We start from the raw sequence: 20,804 nt of genomic DNA, 5'->3' as shown, positions 1-20,804 counted from the left end.
GAACTGGCCATCCTTTCCAGTTTAGGGTGACATCCATCCCATGCCACAGGTAAGTGACAGTCACTCTGTGTTTTTTTAATTTAATCTTTAAATGGTAGTCTATTGATTTCCATACTGCAAGCAAGTCTGTCATGCATTGCTGGGACTCTAAATGGTGGGTCTTAATGTTACATCTTGCGAAGACTCCTCATCATCATCCTCCTCCTCCTCGTTGTCTTCCTCATCACTTGGCTCATACGAGGCTCTAAATATGCCCTGCAGGGCAGGCTTTACTTTATCAATTGCTTCATCGCTATCTTTGAACACTGACAAATGTTTGTATCTTTCTCCCCAGTTCTGAGTCAAGGCTGGGCCCCAGTTGGGGGCTGATGAACAACTCTTTACAATCCTCTGTAAAGAAAAAAGCATTGATTTAATTTATAGCTTTGGAAAGTCTGTTTTAAATGTAATTGTTGCTTATTGGTAGCACTAAACATGGGCCAAAAGATTTTTAGCATGAAAATGCCATGCAAAAGGGTTAAGTTACAACCGGTTCTCATGGTATCAAATGTGGAATAATCTTTCTGACATCTCAGTTAAAGCTGATTTTTGACATCAGCCTCTTTGGTCTTTCTGTCTTCCTCTGCCTTTGGAAGTTTTCATGATTTTGGCAACTGACTGGATATATTTGAGTGGACTTTTAAAGGTATCCCCTTCTAATCAAAACCTAATTCATATTCTTTTTCTGCCAGTTCTTCGTGATTTCCTGTTTCACACTTGTTGTGAATTTCAGTTGGGCACTGATTTAAGAGTCTCAGGTATTCAGCAATTAGCGCGTTAAGAAATCAGGAGTGTATGCAAAGGTGGAGCACTCAGGCCCCAGGAGGGAGGGAAGGCGGCAGCTGCCACAGTGGTGGGACCCAGCTGAGCAAAGAGCAACACTGAGGGGGCTCCTTGGCCAGCAGGGGTCCCGCAGGACTGCCTAAGGAAGCCATCTGAGGAGGGGAGTTCAAAGAGGGAAGAGAAAAAGGAGCATGGGCTAAAAATTATTTAAAAAAAAAAAAAATCATTGCCCTTCAAATTTACTTTATGAGTAAAGGGTGAGGGGGACAAAGATACATCCTTGACATTCAGAGCCCTCATTGCTAATGATAGCCTCTGCTCTCCTCAATTCTTCACCTCTACACCCCTTCACAAACCCTTTGATCCCAAAACCAATTCCTCTTTCAGATCCCATCCCCCAAAGCAATGAGACTCAACATAAGAAGAGAGTGGGCCTTTTCCATTGCTGGTCCCATTTTAGAGAACTCTGTACCCAACTCCATAAGAATTCTAAATAACAAGCGAAATTTTAAGAAAGCCCTAAACATCACCTATTTAAACAGGCTTTCAAAGAACTTTTATGATCTCACCTGACTGACTATGACCTTGTATATGACCTTGCACCTGAATCCGTCTGTAGTTTCCCATTTCCCTGTTGATATCTACCCATTTTTTTATGTTATTTTAATGTAACTTTATTTTATATGTATATAATGATCCATAAGCTAATTTATTATGCTTGTTTTATTATAAACTGCCCCGAACCTTGGAGAGCGCAGTCAACAAATTTTCAAAAAATAAAATAAATAAAGGGGTGCTCTTGTAATCCTGAGGAAAAAAAAAAGGATAGACTGGTTTAATTAAGAAACTGAACTATGACTTTGAGCTATGAAAAAAAAAAATTGATATTTGAGCCTGAGTCATCCCTTTATTTAGCCCAATCTCCATGTGACCCGAGGCAAGTCACATGCCCTAGTTTACCCACCCACATGGTTCCTTCTACTCTTTTAGCTTCAGAATCTTACATGTAGCCCAAGATCATAAATGTGCTTTCTGGTCATATAACTTAGGGCAGCGATTCTCAACCGGTGTGTCGCGACTCACCAATGTGGTGCCAAGCACTGGCAGGTGGGTCGCGGCTTCCACAGTGTCCCCAGTGCACTTCCCTCCCTCTTCTCCATCGCAGTGAGATGCAGGACATTCTTCCATTAACACTGCTACCATTCCACCTGGGCAGGAATGGCAGCAGTGTTAGCAGAAGTTAGCAACATGGCCCTTTCTTCTTCTTGCCCCCATGGCCCGGAAAAGAAAATGATGTACAGTGGGACGCGCAGGGAGAAGAGAGGACCATGCTGCATAAAGTAGTAGCAGCAGTGTGGGCCCAGACCAAAATGAAGGACAGCTGGCGAATAGCAACGAGAGACAGAGCGGCATTAGCTCCCACAGCCGATGGGAAACTTTGTTCTTGGGCCACAGGGGGCTGGAGGAAGAGGTTGCTGCAGCTGCCACTTGTGCTGGGGAAAAGGGGGAGTCATGAATGAGAATAAGCCAGAGGAAGAAAGAGCATATGTGTGTGATTGAGAGCATGTATGTAAGTAAGAGAGAGCGTGTTTATGCAAGTGTGATTGACAGTATATGTCTAAGTGAGAGAGCATATGTGTGACTGAGAGACAGACTAGTCAGGGATGTGACTGGCGTGTGTGTGTGAGAGAGAGATAGTGACTGGTCAGGGAGGTGACTGATATGTGTGAGGGAGAGAGACAGACTGGTTAAGGAGGTGACTGATGTATGTGAGTGACAAAGACTGGACAGGGAGGTGACAGATGTGTGTGAGGGAGAGAGACTGGTCAAGGAGGTGATGTGTGTGTGAGGGAGCGTGAGAAACTGGTCAGGGAGGTGATTGATGTGAGAGAGAGAGAGAGAGACTGGCCGTGGAGGTCACTAGTGTGTGAGAGTCAGAGACTGGTTGTGGGGTGTAATTGGTATGTATGTGTGAGAGTGAGAGACTGCTCATGGGCCCTAAGGAAATGGACCATAAGGACAGAGCTTCAGCAGCCACTGATGCTTCTGGTGTGTGTTATTATCCTGCTAGGGAAAGGAGTAGGACAGTTGCTGGAGAGGGTAAGTAAAGGTGGGCTTTTAGGTTTATTTTTCTTGATTGACAGCTATTTTAATTATTGGGTATTATGTTATTTATTTATTTATTTATTTATTTATTTATTTATTTAAGGATTTTTATATACCGCGGTTCGTTAGCAAACATCACCTCGGTTTACAGAGAACATTAAATTAGCAACAAGCTTTACAATCAATATTAAATTATAGCGAAACAAGTTTGTAAACAATAATAATGTAACTTATACATTAGGTTAATACACGATAAAACTCAACAATACATCCAAGGAGGTGTAGGGTACTGGAGGATCAAAAATATCAGTATAGAAATAGCAGTTCAATTAAGACAAAAGTGGGGTAACTCATACTAGTTAGTGATTTCTTGAAAATTCACGATTAAAAGACTGATTATTACTAATATAGTCAGTATAATTTGAAATAAATGTTACCAAAATGAGTGTTAAGTGTTGTTGGCAAATAAACTGAATGAAGGAATGGGAACTTATTCTATACAATGTCAGGAAATGATATAAGAAACAACATGGAGAGAGTTCACAACTTGTATGCTTTTTTGAAGAGCCATGTTTTAAAATTCTGTTTAAATTTCTTGTGGCATGGTTCTTGGCGTAGATCAGTAGGTAGTTTATTCCAGTGATTAATTCCTGCAATCGAAAATGCTCGTTCTCTCGTTGCGACATGTTTTATTTGTTTATGTTTAGGTGTAGTTAGTTTCGCCAGGTGCATTTTTCTAATAGGTCGGACTGAAGTATGGAATATAAAACATTCAGAGAACCAATTCATGTCTGGATTGTATAATGATTTATGAATAAGGGTGAGGACTTTGAAGATTATTCTAAATCCGATTGGAAGCCAGTGTAGGAATTGAAGAGCTGGAGTAATGTGTTCGTGGTGGTGTGTATTCGTGAGGAGTAGCGCAGCTGCATTCTGTAGCATCTGCAGTGGCTGTATTGCATTTTTCGGTAGACCTAGTAAAATAGAGTTACAGTAGTCTAGTTTAGCTAATATAGTAGCTTGTAATACAGTTCGGAAGTCATTTGGGTGTAGAAGTGGTTTTATCCTTTTCAGTGTATGAAACTTATAGAAACCATTTTTTATGGTGGAGGTGATACATTTTTTTTTTCAGTGTAAAATTATTGTCAATTATAACACCAAGGCTGCGTACTTGTTGTATAGAGTGTGTGTCAGATAGGGGTTGTTGCGTAGGGTTAGTAAAGTTGTTGTTTTGTGGCGATATGATGAGAAGTTCAGTTTTGATGTGTCTGCTGTTTTGAAATATTTTATTATTATTTGGAGAATTTTTAATAATTTTTATGAGTTTTTAATTGTTGGATGTTATTCTTTTCATCAACTGTTTTGAAACATTTATTAGTATAGTTTTACAATTTTTCTGTGTGGGGATCTATAGCAGCTTGGCTTGTTCTGTTTTCCTAATAGAAGGTGTTTAGGGCTTGGTTTAGTATTTGTAGTGTTGCCTTTTCATAGAGAGGGTTGTTACTGTTTGAGTGTGTTCCATAATGCAGGTGTAACTTTATGCAGATTAGTTTGTGTGCATTATTGCAGATCCTGGGAGTGTGTTAGGTGCTATATTTCTCTTTCCATTTCTCCTATTTTGTACTGCATGCAGTGTAGCTTTTTTGGGTTTCCATTCCAGTTTCTGTCTCCATATTTATAATTTGTGGTCTTTCTGTTCTTGAAGGTTGGCTCTGTGTGTGAGACTGAGGTGAGGTATTTTACTAGCATGTAGGCATTTGTATCAGTCTTATTTATTGTGTTTTATCAATGGGACATACATTGGTGGTAAACTACTGTCTTTTCATAAGTAGGGCTATTGCTGCTGGTAGTAGAGGGAGTTCCTTTTACTATTGCTGAGATGTCATCAGAATATCTTTTTTGAATGGTCAGTTGTACGGGAAATGTTCTAGCTCTGTTCTGCACCCATTGTTGGGGGTTGGGGGGTTCCTATGGATGCAGAGTGTATGTTTACATTTAGACCTGTGATGCTCATGTGTACAGTGTGTCATGCATGTGAAAACCATCTGTCAGGTGTGTCCTGACCAAAAAAAAGGTTGAGAACCACTGCCCTAGGGATGGGTAATACAGGTTTCCAATATATACAATTGTAAAGTTTAATGGGATATTATTTGACTGAAATATTTTATATGATATAAATCTAACTTAGTACAAACTATTTTTTGTATAAAAAATACTAAATAATGCAGAAATACAAAGCATAATATAAGGTTATAAAGCATTTTAGATTGCAGTACTGTGACAGAGTTCATGTGAAAGAATTCACTGAATTTTGAAACATCCTCTTAGGTACTTGCCTGCCACAGATTTCCTCGAGCTTTATATATTTTTTCTAGGGCAAGGATAGGAATCCAGATGAGGCAGAAAGCCAACATTAGCCAGCCCAGCACTGTTGCCCAAGTAGGGTACTCTTGCTCATCAAATGTGACTGGACTCATTGTTGCTACTGACCAGATAAGAATGATCTGTTAAAAAGATATAAAGTTGACAAAATCAGTCCAATCCAGTCTAATGTTTTCAAAGCCATTTCTCTGGGTACAATAGTATTTTACATGCAGAAATGGGATTTTGTAATATTGCCCACACACTATCTATGGCTAAAATAATGTGTGTTGTGTTGCACAATGCATATTTAGTTGCAGAAATTGGAGGCATTCCTGGGGGGGTGGAATGTGGGTGGGGTTAGTACTTCCTGGCATACTTTCTGATCTTAAAAAGTCCTTGTGCATATTTCAAGGAAAAAATATCTGCACCAATAGCAGGAACATGTCTATGCATGTACTTTTTCCAACTCAATTTTCAAAAGAAAACGTATTCCCTTTGAAAACTGTCATAAATTCTATGAGTATAAAGTTACTGCAGACTTTACACTTTAAGTTTGAAAGTTACCCTCTACATGACTGTGGCTCAGTTTATTTCATAAGTCAAATTCAAGGATAATTACTATCAGTCATTAATACAAGAATATATTGATCGGTTCGCTAGCTGAAAGAGACTTAAGATATTAGTTTCCTTCTGTTAATAATTTCCAACCTGCATCAAAAGATGACCATAGGCAGAGCCCCCAGTTTCCTGAGGCAATTATTTACCACATTTGCATAAGTTTGCATATATTTACATTTTTATGCATGATATATATATATATATATATATATATATATATATTAATTATACTTTATTAAATAAAATTATTTTCTGACATTTCAGTTTTCAGTTAATTTACTTGGTTCTTTATTAGAGGAAGGGGAAGGAATCTAGGGATGGGATGAGAGAGAATCTCAGAATAGGAAATTAAAAAGGGCTTGCTGGCAGGAGGTGTAGAGGGATAAGGGATGGAGGAGGACAGAGAAAGAGAGAAAGGAGAGGATGAGGGAATCATAGAGGAGAGAGAAAAGAAATGAGAGGAGGGGAAGGAAAAAAGATCAGGAAAGGGGGTCTAGGGTCAGGAGAGGAAAGAAATTGATCCTGTCTGTCTCACTCACGCTCCACACTCCATTCAATCCCCTCACTCACACCCCACACCTCTTCCAGTCTGTTATGACTCGTAGTTGTGTGGGCCCTGGGCCGAGGTGAGAGATGGTACCACCCACAGGCAGGAGCCCTGTGAGCCTCACCGTCGGTAGGCGTGGTCTCAGCGGATGTCAGACACAGCTGTGGAATAGAGTCTGTAGAGAGGTAGAAAGGCACAGCCCGCAGAGCGGGGAGTACAGTAAAAGTAACATTGTCTGAACAGAGGGGTATGCCCAGAGGGAATAACTCAGACGTAGAGATACGGTAGTGGGGCACAGAGCGGGGTACACCGAAGACGTTTCTCCGTAGTGATGATGCAGTAGTGGCCTGCAGCACAGGGTACACTGAGGGATTCCTCACACAGAGATGGAATGATGATGGCCTGAGGTACGGGAACACTGGTGAGAGTCCTGTAGTGATGGTGCGGTAATGACCTGCAGCGCAGGGTATACCGGAGAGGTTCTTTACTTGGAGACGAAACGGTAGTGGCCCGAGGCACAGGAACACGGGTGAGGATCCTGTAATGATGGATCGGTAATAGCCTGTAGCGCAGGATATACTGGCGTGGTTCCTCACTTAGAGATGATACGGTAGTGGCCCGAGGCATGGGGTACACCGGAGAGAATCCCACAATGAGGCTGGTACAGTAGTGGTTCGTAGAATCAAGGTACTCACAGAGTGGTAGTTCCAGGAAAGGTCCCGGGGAACGGGAACAGACAGGAGTCCTAGGCAGAAGGTCCTCCGAGGAGCGGATAGCCAGAGCGTCTCACACCGAAGTGCAGTGACTAGAACAGGAAGTCTGTAAGGGTGAAGCGGATTCAGCAATGAGGGAACTCCTTGCTAACTCGTCAGTATGCAGGGCCAGCCAGCTTAAGTACAGCAGAGTGAAGACATCAACAGGAGGGATGCCCCCGAGGTTCCCGCCATGACGTATAGAAGACTGGCCCGTGCGCCCGCCTAAGTGATCCCAGGGGCAAGATGGCTGTGGGCAGCGCCCATGCTATCCCAGGAACACCAGGCAGGTCGGTGGTAGCTGGCGGAGGCCGCCACTCTCCCCGCCACTCTCCCCAAAGAAGACAAGGCAGCAAAGAAAGGGGTGAGCATTAGTGGTCGCAGCCATCTGCGACCGATGGGCATAATAGTACCCCCCTTCTTAGGGCCCCTCCCCGGGGGTTTTGGTTTCCGAGGATGAGAAGTGTGGAATTGTCTGATCAAATCCTTGTCGATGATGTTGGCTGCGGGCTCCCAATTATTCTCCTCGAGACCAAATCCTTCCCATGAGATAAGATACTCCCAACGCTTTCCGCGTTTTCTTACATCCAAGATGTCCTCAGCCTCTTAGGTGATGTCCTCTTCTGCTGTGAGAGGTTAGGGTTTAGGTGTTTTCCTTGAGAACTCAGACAGGATAAGCAGCTTTAAGAGAGAGATATGGAAGGCGTTGTGAATTTTAAGTGAAGAGGGTAACTGAAGGCTGTAAATAACTGGACCCAGGCGGCGAAGTACTGCAAAAGGCCCGAGGTATCTGGGCACAAATCGAGCGGAAGGCAGTTTTAGGTGGATGAAGCGGGTACTGACTCACACTTTGTCTCCGGGGTGCAACTGAGGGGCTGCCCAGTGATGATCATCATAGAACTTCTTAGCCTTTTGAGCAGCTTGTTGGAGGAGTTGTTTGGTGTGCTCCCAGAGTTGGTGAAGTTCTTGCACCGATGCCTGTGCTGCAGGAGATGACACCAACAGAGGCACTAGAAGAGGAGGCAGCAGTTGACGTCCATAGACAATTTGGAAGGTGAAGACCCAGTAGAAGCAGACTGATGGGAGTTTAAAGCAAACTTGTCTCAGGGGAGTAAATCGGACCCATCACTCTGCCTAGAGTTTATGTAAGCCCGGAGAAACTGTTTTAAAGTATGGTCGTCATCTCTGTCCATTAGCCTGCAGATGGTAGGCTGATGTGAGGTCCAGGGAGATGTCAAATTTTTTGCATAGCGACTTCCTGAATTTTGCTGTAAATTGGACCTCTTGATCAGAGAGGATATGTTTTGGTAGGCTATGGAGGTGAAAGACGTGGCAGATGAATAGTTTCGCTAATTCTGGGGCTGAGGGTAGACCAGGTAGCACCACGAAATTAGCCATCTTTGAAAAGCGGTCCACGGTGATCCAAATGATGTTGTTGCCACAGGTTAGGGGTAAATCGACAATGAAATCCGTGCCTATATGTGTCCATGGCTTGCTAGGTGTGGGAAGTTGTTGAAGAAGCCCCCCAAAGGCGACCCGCCGGCGGTTTTTGACGGGCGAAGGTAGGACATGACTCTACGTATGCCTAGATGTCTTTCTTCTTGGTTGGCCACCAGTAGAACCTTTGTAGAGTAGAAAGCGTTCTGGCGTGCCCAGGATGGCCTGCGAGCAGAGAGTCATGCACCCATCTGAGAATCTTCTTTCTGAGTGGTTGAGGAACCACCAAATTCCCAGCTGGAACCGTGTGTGTAGCGGAGAGGAGCACTCTTGTAGGGTCGAGAATGTGATGTGGAGTATTTGGAACATCTTCCGTGGTACATGAACGGGAGAGTGCATTGGCTCAGGTGTTTTTATCAGCTGGCTGGTATCGCAAGAGGAAGTTGAAATGGGTAAAAAATAGAGACCAACGGGCCTGCCTGTGATTCAGGCATTGAGCATGATGTATGTACTCGTGGTTCTTGTGGTCGGTGTAAACCATGATTTGATGTTGTGCTCCTTTGAGCCATGGACGCCACTCCTCAAAGGCCAACTTAATTGCCAGTAGTTCCTTGTCCCCTATTCCATAATTTTGCATTGCAGGGGAGAAGCGTCGGGAGAAAAATGAGCATTGGTACAAGGTGTGATTGGCTGAGTGTTGGCTGAGGACTGCACCAACCCCGATGTCAGAAGCGTCCACCTCAACGATGATGGGTCATCGGGGATCTGGGTGACATAAGCATGGTTCCTGAAGAAACGCCTCCTTGAGTTCTTGGAAAGTGGTCACAGTTTCAGGAGACCACTGAGAGGGGTTGGCTCCCTTTCGAGTCATGGCTAAGTGGAGCGGTCAATGTAGAATAATGGTCGATGAACGATCTGTAGTAGTTAGTGAAACCTAAGAATATTCACAGAGCCTTAAGACCAGTGGGTTGTGGTCAATCTCGAATACTCTTGGTCTTTTGTGGATCCACCTGGAAACCCTGGCTGGAGACCACATAGCCTAAAAAGGGAACAGACTCCTGGTAAAAGAAGCATTTTTCCATTTTGGCATATAACCTGTTGTCCCTTAATCTTTGTAAGATGTTGGCAATGTCTGAATGATGGCTCTGAAGGACCTGCGAGAAAACCAGAATGTCATCCAGGTATACCACTACACAGTTGTAAAGCATGTCCCCGAAGATTTCGTTCATCATATTTTGAAATACTGCCGGGGCGTAGCAGAGGCCAAATGGCATGACTAAATATTCAAAATGGTCATCGTGGGTGTTAAATGCGCTTTTCCATTCATCGTCCCGGCGTATCCTGACCAAGTTATATGCTCCTCTGAGGTCCAATTTAGTGAATATTTTGGCCCCTTGGAGCCTATCAAAAAGTTGATGGATCAATGGCAATGGGTAGCTGTCCTTCAGGGTGATCTCATTTAAGCTGCAGTAATCTATGCACAGGCGAAGGACATCGTCCTTCTTTCCCACAAAAACGAACCCGGCTCCAGCAGAAGACTTAGAAGGCCGGATGAAACATTTTGCTAAATTCTCTTGAATATATTTGGACATGGCCTTAGTTTCCCTTCCTCTGGGAGGTTCAGAATTGGGTAGCAAGTTTATGGCGCAATCAAACGAGTGGTGAGGCGGTAGAGTGTCCGCAGCTTTCTTGGAAAATACATCTCGAAAAGAGGAGTACTGCAGGGGAAGACCTGGAAGGGATGTGGTAGTGATCAGGCAAGGCATAGGAGTCACCACCTCTAAGCACTTTCCATGGCAGGATTTGCCCCATTGGGACAGTTGTAAGGTGCTTCAATCGAATTGTGGTGTGTGCATTTGTAACCATGGCAGTCCAAGTACCACAGGATGTTTGGCCTTATCTAAGACCAAAAAGGAAATGGTCTTTGTGTGCAATGATCTGGTGCAAAGTTGGATTGGCGTGGTGGAGTAGGTAACTTTGCCTTGTAACGGCTCGCCGTGAATTGAAGACAGTAGCAGTGGTGTAGATGCCTGGATGGTGGGGATTCGTAGGTGCTTCACGAGTTGTCTGAGTATGAAGTTCCCACTGGCCCCAGAATCCACCAAGGCTAGAGTTTGGAATTCAAGGGTGTCTGAGTTAATGGAGACAGGAAGTGTCAGTGGAGGAGATGGCACGGTCAGGCCTAGGAGGAGTCCTCTGGCGGATCTTAGGCCTGGGAGTTTCCCGGACAGAGTGGACAGGAGGGTATCACATGACCTGGCTGGCCACAATACTTGCAAAGACCTGATCTTTGCTGATGACATCTTTTCTTAGCAGATAGATGACTGTGACCCATTTGCATACATTCCTCTTCCTCCATACTGGGTGCAGGAGCGGTCTGTGTGGTAGGTGTTGGGCGAGTGCGTGGAACCCCCGATGACATCTTCTTGGATCCCCTAGTCTTGTGCGACTGCTCACGCAGATGACCATCAATGCGACCGGCCAGGTCGATAAGGGAGTCCAGGGCGTTAGGAAGTCCATGTGCTGCTAATTTGTCTTTGATGCACGCAGGCAGCCCAGGTCCAAATGTAATTATGAGGAAAGTGTCCTGAGCTCAACAACATATTCAGTCAGGGATCTGGCATCTTGTTGTAGATGCAGGAGTGCGATCCAGCGATGGTCTTGCAAGCAGGGTTGTCAAATACAGAGTGAAATAGGGCAAGGAAGCCTGTCAAGGCATTGAGAATTGGATCCATTTGCTTCCAAAGAAGTGATGCCCAGGCCAAGGCTTTCCCATCCAGGAGGGATAAGATGTACGTAGTTTTTGACATTACGTCAGGAAAATTTGCAGGTTGCAAAGAAAAGTGCATGCTGCACTGGTTCAAAAAGCCCCTGCATAGCAAGGGGTCACCGGTAAAGCGAGGGGATGCCTGCAAGGGCACAGAAGGCTGGGTTGGCAATGCGTTTGAAGCAGAACTTGGCTTGGCAGGCGTCAAGGCAGAGTCCAGTTGAGACCTTAATTGATTGATGACATTAGCCAAAGTCTCTAATACTTTTCGCTGCTCTGAAATCCGTTGGGCCAGGCCAGGGATGGCCTGGATGACTGAGATCTGTGACGGGTCCATGGAGTTAGCAATCTGTTATAACTTGTAGGTGTGTGGGCCCTGGGCCAAGGTGAGAGATGGTACCACCCACAGGGAGGAGCCTTGTGAGCTTTACCGTCGGTAGGTGCAGTCTCAGCGGATGTCAGACACAGCTGTGGAATAGAGTCTTTATTAGAGAGATAGAAGGGCACAGCCCGCGGAGCTGGAGGTGCAGTGAAAGTAACCTCAGATATGGAGATACGGTAGTGGCCTGCGGAGCGAGGTATGCCGAAGATGTCTCTCCATAGTGATGATGCAGTAGTGGCCTGCAGCGCAGGGTACATCGAGGGATTCCTCACACAGAGATGGAATGATGATGGCCCGAGGTACGGGAACACCGGTGAGAGTCCTGTAGCGATGGTGTGGTAATGACCTGCAGCGCAGGGTATACCGGAGAGGTTCCTTACTTGAAGATGAAATGGTAGTGGCCCGAGGCACGTGAACTCAGGTGAGGGTCCTGTAACGATGTGCGGTAATAGCCTGCAACGCAGGATATACTGGAGTGGTTCCTCATTTAGAGATGATACGGTAGTGGCCCGAGGCATGAGGTACACTGGAGAGAATCCCACAATGAGGCTGGTACAGTAGTGGTCCGTAGAATCAAGGTACTCAAAGAGTGGTAGTTCCAGGAGGGGTCTCGGGGAACGGGAACAGACAGCAGTCCAAGGCAGAAGGCCCTCCAAGGAGCAGATAGCCAGAGGTGAGGAAGGGCCCCTGAGGAGCGGGTACCCAGAACATCTCACGCCGAAGTGAAGTGACTGGAACAGGAAGTCCGTAAGGGTGAAGGAGGAAACTCCTTGCTAACTCGTCAGTATGCAGGGCCAGCCAGCTTAAGTACAGCAGAGTGACGACGTTATCCGGAGGGGACGCCCCCGAGGTTCCCGCCATTGTGTTTACAAGACTGGACCGTGTGTGTGCATGCCTAATTGATCCCAGGGAAGCCTAGTCTAGGGGAGCCGCCCGATCTCCCTCCGGGGGGCTCCCAACTGATTCACTGGTGCCCTTACTCGCCAGCTGTGTCATGAAGCGGTTGATCTCTAATTGCAAAAGCGGGGGCAAGGGCTCTGAAGGGAAGACCCTTCCCTTCCCTTTCAGCTGGCATAATCCACTTGAAGATAAAACTCTTAGTAACCAGGAAAAGCTGAAGACTCGAACGCTCCAGATATGTGCTATCTTCTTAAATAAGCCTCAGTAATTGGGGCCGATACACAGAAGTTCCTCCATCAGTCTGTCTAAGTCCGGACTAAGCTGGACCAAGCCGCGTGTGCCCCTGCGGCGCGCCAGCAGCAGTGGCGCGCCACTCCCGAGCCACTTTTATGGCTCGTTGGGCTCCTCCCACTCACGCCGGGGCTTCCAAGGGTGAGTTGTTGTTCCGGCCCTGGTCCAGGAATTTCAAAAGTCCGGTCCCGCAGTGACACGCCGCTCCCGAGCCGCTTTTATGGCTCGTTGGGCTCCTCCCACTCACGCCGGGGCTTCCGAGGGTGAGTTGTTGTTCCGGCCCTGGTCCAGGAATTTCAAAAGTCCGGTCCCGTAGTGACATGCCGCTCCTGAGCCGCTTTTATGGCTCGTTTGGCTCCTCCCACTCACGCCGGGGCTTCCGAGGGTGAGTTGTTGTTCCGGCCCTGGTCCAGGAATTTCAGAAGTCCTGTCGCGCAGTGACACACCGCTCCTGAGCCTCTTTTATGGCTCATTGGGCTCCTCCCACTCACGCCGGGGCTTCCGAGGGTGAGTTGTGTTCCGGCCCTGGTCCAGGAATTTCAAAAGTCCGGTCCCGCCAGGTCATCCGTCACTTTAAAGTGGCTCCAGATCACAGATTTCTTTCATGATCCTTTCTCTATACCCTTCGGGGTGGATGCTGGCACTGGAGCTGAAGTAGTGGGTGCATCCTGAGAAGCAATGCCAGGGGCATCAGTCACATTCTGTGCCTGCGATGACTGCTCTTCCTCCTCATCATCATCAGTTTCATCTCTCCCCTGCAGCACTGAAGTGGACGCTAAGACAGGACTTAGCCTTCTTCAGCTATTACTTCAGCTATTACTTAGCTAAGACAGGACCTAAACCTTCTTCAGCTATTACTTCTTCCATTTCTGATGATGAGTATCCCACACAAAATGATTCTTCATCGGAATCAGAAGCAACAGTGCCTGTGCTACATTTTCAACACTAAGATGAGTCTGTTGTCGCACTGCTGCTTTTGGGTCTCGCCCTTTTGTCGTGCATGACTCAGCCTCCCCTTCCCTCAACTTCAAAACTACAATGTCAGAAACAGGTGGTGGCGATGCATCATCTTTAAATTTCAGTTTTTTCTGGATAGAAGTGCCTGCTCCTCCAGAGATTTTAGATTGGAACAGGTCCCTTTTTAAATTTAATGGGGACTGGCACTGCCTTTTGAAGTGCCTCCTCTGCCAGTCCCAATCACTCGACCATGTCTAGCTTTCCCTGACATCATGGATTTAATGTCACTGCTTACTAGGGATTTCAATTAAAAGAATTATTTCCAGGCAGCGATTTCGGTGGAGGAAAAGCACCCGGAGAGCTTCTATTACCATTTCCTGGTTTACTGGCAGCTACCCCAACGTCACCGGGAGGGGCCAAGAGACGCTATAAGAGCGGCGTCGCAGAGGTACCTGAGCTGCAGCGATTTCGGTGGAGGAAAAGCACCCAGAGAGCTTCTATTACCATTTCCTGGTTTACTGGCAGCTACCCCAACGTCACCGGGAGGGGCCGAGAGACGCTATAAGAACAGTGTCTCTAGGCGCGCCACCGTCGCCGGCGCGCCACCAAAGCCGCGCGCTCCTAAGGGGCGCGCGGCTTTGTTCGGCTTATTTCGGTGTTGAGAGATTTGGAGGTGAAGCCCTGCCGGAGTATCTGCTGCCACAGAGGCAAGTAATGTTTTTGACATTGTTGCAAAGAACGAACTTTTTGTTGTAAAAGTAATTTAAGATTCTTTAAGATGCCGCCAAAACGGAAGGGGAGAATAAGGGTGTTCCCCTCCCTACCCCCTCCGTCACCAATTCAACAAGAAATTGTTCGTTTTCTGTCAGCACCTGCATTAACCCCAGTGACCAAGGATACCGCTGGCTCAGGTACTTTGGGAGGAGTATCAGAGTCCATGGAGGAGGCATCACTGAGCCCAAACCTGGATAGACCACCTTTGTGTAGGGTAACAAAGGATCTCAGAATGGACTCACCTGAGGAGCTCAATATAATTGAGTCACAATCCCATATTGAGAACATCATAGGAGGGACTGGAAATGAGATACAAGATCAAGTCTCAGTCGGTGGCCCCATAGAGACTCCTGAACGCCCTGCTGTGGTAACATTGGAACTGCTTTGGGACATTATGACTAAAATGTCTACAGATATAAAAGGGTTAGACAGGAAAGTGGACACAATGGCAGGGAAAGGTCAGCAGGATATTATGGAAATCCGTGATATAGTTAAAAAATCTGAGGGAAGAATCTCATTATTAGAAGACAGGGAGAAAAAGAATTTGGAATTCCAAGCTTTGGTAGCAAAAGACAGAGATTCACTATCTAGAAGAATTGAAATTTTCTAAAATATTAGCAAACGATTAAATCTTCGTCTGCTCAACTTCCCTAGGGTGGTTGGGCAGACATTGATGGAAACGTTAAGGAGGTTTTTGATAGAAGCAGTGAATTTTCTAGAAAATGAAATCCCAGTTATCAGTCATTGCTTTTTTCTTCCCAAGAAAAATCCAAACTTAATAACAGAGGAAATGCCTTTTCAAGGCAACCTCACAAACTTTCTTGAAAGCACTAATAATTTGATAATTGATAGGGGAACACTAGTTGTATCTTTTCTTAATTTAACTGATCTTAATAATGTTATGAAACAGTACTTTGGCAAGTACCCTATCACGTTCCATGAAAGTTTGGTAAAAATGTTTCCTGATTTATCAATTACAACACAGGCAAGAAGAAGAGAGTTTTTGTTATATAGACAAGAATTGATTGCGATGGGATTTACTTTTACCCTGCGATATCCCTGCAAATGTGTGATCAAGAAACAACTAGATGTATACATCTTTTTTGTCCCCGATCACCTAAAAACATTTGTTGAACAAAAGAGAGTAGAAGTAATTCCCTTACAGCCCAATGGTGAAGTATAAATTATATGCAGGAATACAATGTTAAATTTAAGATAATGTTTACTTTATATCTCCCAATTTTTTTCATTATGCCTCTGGTTAATAAGGTAATGATTGAAAAGTTTCTGTTTGATTATATCATAATTAGACTATAAATATTAATGGAATTTTGATTTGTGATGAGATAATCTTATGGTTATAGTTTAATAATTATGTTTTTTACATGTCTAATATGAAAAATCAATAAACATATAATTCAAAAGAATTATTTCCAAAAGAGGCTTACAGGGGATTTGGCTTCAAAGAGTACCGCTGTCTCAATATGAGTCTGCAAAACTGCCCACAGGCCCACGATGCAGTGTCTGAATGCACACTACAACTGGGACTGCTGTGTGTGCAAACACCAAACTTGTAACTACAAAAGAGTCTTACTGGGGATTTGGCTTCAAAGAGCACAGCTGTCCCAATGTATGTGAGTCTGCAAAACTGCCCACAGATGCAGTGCCTGGATCTATACTACAACTGGGACTGCTGTATGTGCACACACCAAACTTGTAACTAAAAAAAGAGGCCTACTGGGGATTTGGCTTCAAAGAGCACCGCTGTCCCAATATATTTGAGTCTGCAAAACTGCCCACATACCCAAGATGCAGTGCCTGGATGTATACTACAACTGGGACCGCTGTATGTGCACACAGCAAACTTGTAACTACAAAAGAGGCCTACTGGGGATTTGGCTTCAAAGAGCACTGCTGTACCAATATATGTGAGTCTGCAAAACTGCCCACAGATGCAGTGCCTTGATGTACACTACAAATGGGACCGCTGTATGTGCACACACCAAACTTGTAACTACAAAAGAGGCCTACTGGGGATTTGGCTTCAAAGAGCACCGCTGTCCCAATATATGTGAGTCTGCAAAACTGCCCACTGACGCCCAGTGCACCGCCTTGTTGGCTTAAAAGAGCACTGCTGTACCAATATATGTGAGTTTGAAAAACTGCCCATTGTCGCCCAGTGCACTTCCTTGTTGGCTTAAAAGAGCACTTCAGTACCAATATATGTGAGTCTGGAAAACTGCCCACTGTCGCCCAGTGCACTGCCTTGTTGGCTTAAAAGAGCACTGCTGAACCAACATATGTGAGTCTGGAAAACTGCCCACTAATGCCCAGTGCACTGCCTTAAGAACATAAGAACATGCCATACTGAGTCAGACCAAGGGTCCATCAAGCCCAGCATCCTGTTTCCAACAGTGGCCAATCCAGGCCATAAGAATCTGGCAAGTACCCAAAAACTAAGTCTATTCCATGTTACCGTTGCTAGTAATAGCAGTGGCTATTTTCTAAGTCAACTTAATTAATAGCAGGTAATGGACTTCTCCTCCAAGAACTTATCCCGATCCTTTTTTAAACACAGCTATACTTGTTACGAATGGGCTCCGGTCAGGAGTCGTGAACACCACCCAGAAGGGTGGCTCCAGGTGGAGAGAGACAGGAATGGCTAGAAACAGTGTCTGGGTCCAGGCTGGGTCAGGGCAGGCGGCAAGTAGCAGTGTCTGGGTCCAGGCTGGGTCAGGGCAGGCGGCACGTAGCAGTGTCTGGGTCCAGGCTGGGTCAGGGCAGGCGGCAAGTAGCAGTGTCTGGGTCCAGGCTGTGTCAGGGCAGGCGGCAAGTAGCAGTGTCTGGGTCCAGGCTGGGTCAGGGCAGGCGGCAGATAGCAGTGTCTGGGTTCAGGCTGGGTCAGGGCAGGCGGCAGAGCAAGGCAGGTCAGAAGGCCCGTAGGCCACACACATACAGACGGCCCGTAGGCCACACACACAGCAAGCAGGGCAAGGCAGGTCAGAAAGCCCATAGGCCACACACACACAGAAGGCCCGTAGGCCACACACAGTAAGCAGGGCAAGGCAGGTCAGAAGGCCCATAGGCCACACACACACAGAAGCCCCATAGGCCACACACAGTAAGCAGGGCAAGGGAGGTCAGAAGGCCCGTAGGCCACACACAGCACAAGGTAGCAGGCCCAAAGGCACACACAGTGCAAGGCAAGGTAGAAGGCCTGAAGGCCGCGCAAGGCAAGGCAAGGAATAAGGCCCGAAGGCCGCGCAAGGCAAGGCAAGGAATAAGGCCCGAAGGCCGCGCAAGGCAAGGCAAAGCAAGGCAAGGAATAAGGCCCGAAGGCCGCGCAAGGCAAGGTCCAGGGACCAACGCACAGCAAGCAAGGAAGGAAGGCTAGAGCAGGGAGCCCAGGCGAGCTCGATGCCGAAGCACCGAGGGAACTGTCAGGCAGGGTTATAAGGGCAAACCCAGAACATAGAGTGGATAGGGGAGATGGACTGGGCCTGTCAGGAGAGCCAGCACTAGAGGGACACCTGGTGGTGAGGCGGTTGCACAGCAGCCATAGCCGTAACAGTACCCCCTCCTCAAGGCCTCCCCCTCCTCCTGGGTCCCATCTTAGCAGGGGGTACTCAATAATGAAGTCAGACCCCTCCTGGGGCGATGCGGCAGGTTCAACTCCTTCCCGAGGCAGCAAGGCAGTCCATAACCCCTCCTGGAGTAATAAGGCAGACACAACCCCAACCTGGGGCTGCAACATAGTCCATAACCCCTCCTGGGACAAGGCGGCAGAGTTAGACCCCTCCTGGGGTAGCAGAGGCGGTGCAGATTTCCATAACCCCTCCTGGGGTGACAAGGGGAACATAAACCCCACCTGGGGCAGCGAAATAGTCCGTAATCCCTCCTGAGACGACAGCAGGACTGGTCTGGACCCCTCCAGGGTCGGCATCAGGACCGGCACAGACCCCTCCAGGGTCGGCGACAGCAGGACCAATACGGACCCCTCCAGGGTCGGCAGCTGGACCGGTACAGCAGGCTCAGATGGTTGAGTAACAAAGTCTGTTGGCAGGCCCGGTTCGGACCCCTCCGGGGACTGCAGCAGGACTGGTTTGGACCCCTCCGGGGACGGCAGCAGGCTCAGATGGCTGAGTCAGAAAGTCTGTCAGTAGGACCGGTTTGGACCCCTCCGGGGACAGCAGCAGAACCGGTTCGGACCCCTCCGGGGACGGTAGCAGGACCGGTTCAGCAGGCTCCGATGGCTGAGTCAGAAAGTCTGTCAGTAGGACCGGTTTGGACCCCTCCGGGGACGACAGCAGGACCGGTTCGGACCCCTCCGAGGATGGCAGCAGGACCGGTTTGAGCCCCTCCGGGGGCGGCAGCAGGACCGGTTCAGTAGACTCAGATGGCTGAGTCAGAAAGTCTGTCAGTAGGACCGGTTCGGACCCCTCCGGGGACGACAGCAGGACCGGTTCGGACCCCTCCGAGGACGGCAGCAGGACCGGTTCGAGCCCCTCTGGGGGTGGCAGCAGGACCGGTTCGAGCCCCTCCGGGGGCGGCAGCAGGACCGGTTCAGTAGACTCAGATGGCTGAGTCAGAAAGTCTGTCAGTAGGACCGGTTCGGACCCCTCCGGGGACAACAGCAGGACCGGTTCGGACCCCTCTGAGGATGGCAGCAGGACCGGTTCGAGCCCCTCCGGGGGTGGCAGCAGGACCGGTTCAGTAGACTCAGATGGTTGAGTCAGAAAGTCTGTCAGTAGGACCGGTTTGGACCCCTCTGGGGACGGCAGCGGGACCGGTTCGGATTCCTCCGGGGACGGCAGCAGGACCGGTTCGGACCCCTCCGGGGACGACACAGCAGACTCAGGTTCTTCTCGGGGTAGTGCAGCAGGCTCGGACCCCTCTCGGGGCGAAGCAGCAGACTTGGGCCCCTCTTGGGGTGATGCAGCAGACTCGGACCCCTCTCGGGGTAGTGCAGCAGGCTCGGACCCCTCTCGGGGCGATGTAGCAGTCTTGGACCCCTCTCGGGGTGAATCAGCAGGCTTGGACCCCTCTCGGGGTGAAACAGCAGGCTCGGGCCCCTCTCGGGGCGAAGCAGCAGGCTCGGACTCCTCTCGGGGTGATGCAGCAGGCTCGGACCCCTCTCGGGGGGATGTAGCAGGCTCGGGCCCCTCTCGGGGTGAAACAGCAGGCTTGGACCCCTCTCGGGGTGAAACAGCAGGCTCAGACTCTTCTCGAGGTAATGCAGCAGGCTCGGACCCCTCTCGAGGCGATGTAGCAGGCTCGGACCCCTCTCGGGGTGATGTAGCAGGCTCGGACCCCTCTCGGGGCGATGTAGCAGGCTCGGACCCCTCTCGGGGAGAAACAGCAGACTTGGACCCCTCTCGGGGTGATGCAGCAGGCTTGTGCCCCTCTCGTGGTGATGCAGCAGACTCGGACCCGTCTCGGGGTGGAGCAGCAGGGTTAGAAGTAGTGCGCATGGAAGACACAGATTGGACTGCCGTGGGCTTGATACCTGGAGCCAAAGTCTGAAGCTCAAGATTTTGTTTCTGGAGGAGCAGTTTAGAGAAGGCACAGGCAGTTCTAGGACGTCTAGGGAAGGTGCTCGTTAGTGTCTCAACAGCAGCTGTGGGAAGCAGAGCCCTGCTAGTGTTAATCAACTTTCTCCGTTTTAGAGAAACCTGTACCCGAGGCTCTAGCACTGGTGTCACAGAAGCCTTCTTGGCCAGGTAAGTCCTGGGTTTTTCTATCCACAAACTGCCAGCTAAAATGTCTGTTTTAGTGGAGCCAGAAGCAGAATACCGGTTAGGAGAGCTGATTGTCTTTTCTAATGGAACAGCTGATCCTAGAGCAGAACAACGGGGGCAGGGTTTGCCTGGTGGTAACAGACACGGAAGACAGGAGCATTTCCACCACCCTGGTTTAGGAGTTAGACAATTTAAACATTCCTGATAGACTGAGACGTTCCTCTTATGACAAATACTGCATACCCAGTGTTCTTGGTCTGAGAGTTGACAGGCAAGACAGTTCTTGTAACTGGGATAATTCAAAGTCTGGCAACAAGCACAGACATAAAAACTTGGAGGCTGAGGCATA

General features: G+C 47.8%; 1 protein-coding gene across 4 annotated transcripts in view; it reads right to left on the bottom strand.

Moving 5' to 3' along the window:
* Positions 1 to 54: 54 nt before the first annotated feature.
* Positions 55 to 20,804, bottom strand: part of LOC115094058 (sodium- and chloride-dependent neutral and basic amino acid transporter B(0+)-like) — a 271,756-nt gene continuing 251,006 nt past the window's right edge. For all 4 annotated transcript variants that reach the window (XM_029606716.1, XM_029606718.1, XM_029606719.1 and 1 more), the window contains 2 exons: positions 5,265 to 5,432; positions 55 to 390 (listed from right to left, as the gene is read on the bottom strand). In XM_029606716.1, coding sequence (XP_029462576.1) covers positions 148 to 390; positions 5,265 to 5,432 — 411 coding nt within the window. In that variant the 3' untranslated portion in view covers positions 55 to 147. The remainder of the gene's footprint in view (positions 391 to 5,264; positions 5,433 to 20,804) is intronic.

This window comes from Rhinatrema bivittatum, chromosome 6 (genome assembly GCF_901001135.1).
Source record: "Rhinatrema bivittatum chromosome 6, aRhiBiv1.1, whole genome shotgun sequence".
NCBI classification, from domain to species: domain Eukaryota; kingdom Metazoa; phylum Chordata; class Amphibia; order Gymnophiona; family Rhinatrematidae; genus Rhinatrema; species Rhinatrema bivittatum.
Note: the sequence above shows the minus strand (reverse complement) of the source record. Positions and strands in the feature narration are given on the sequence as shown.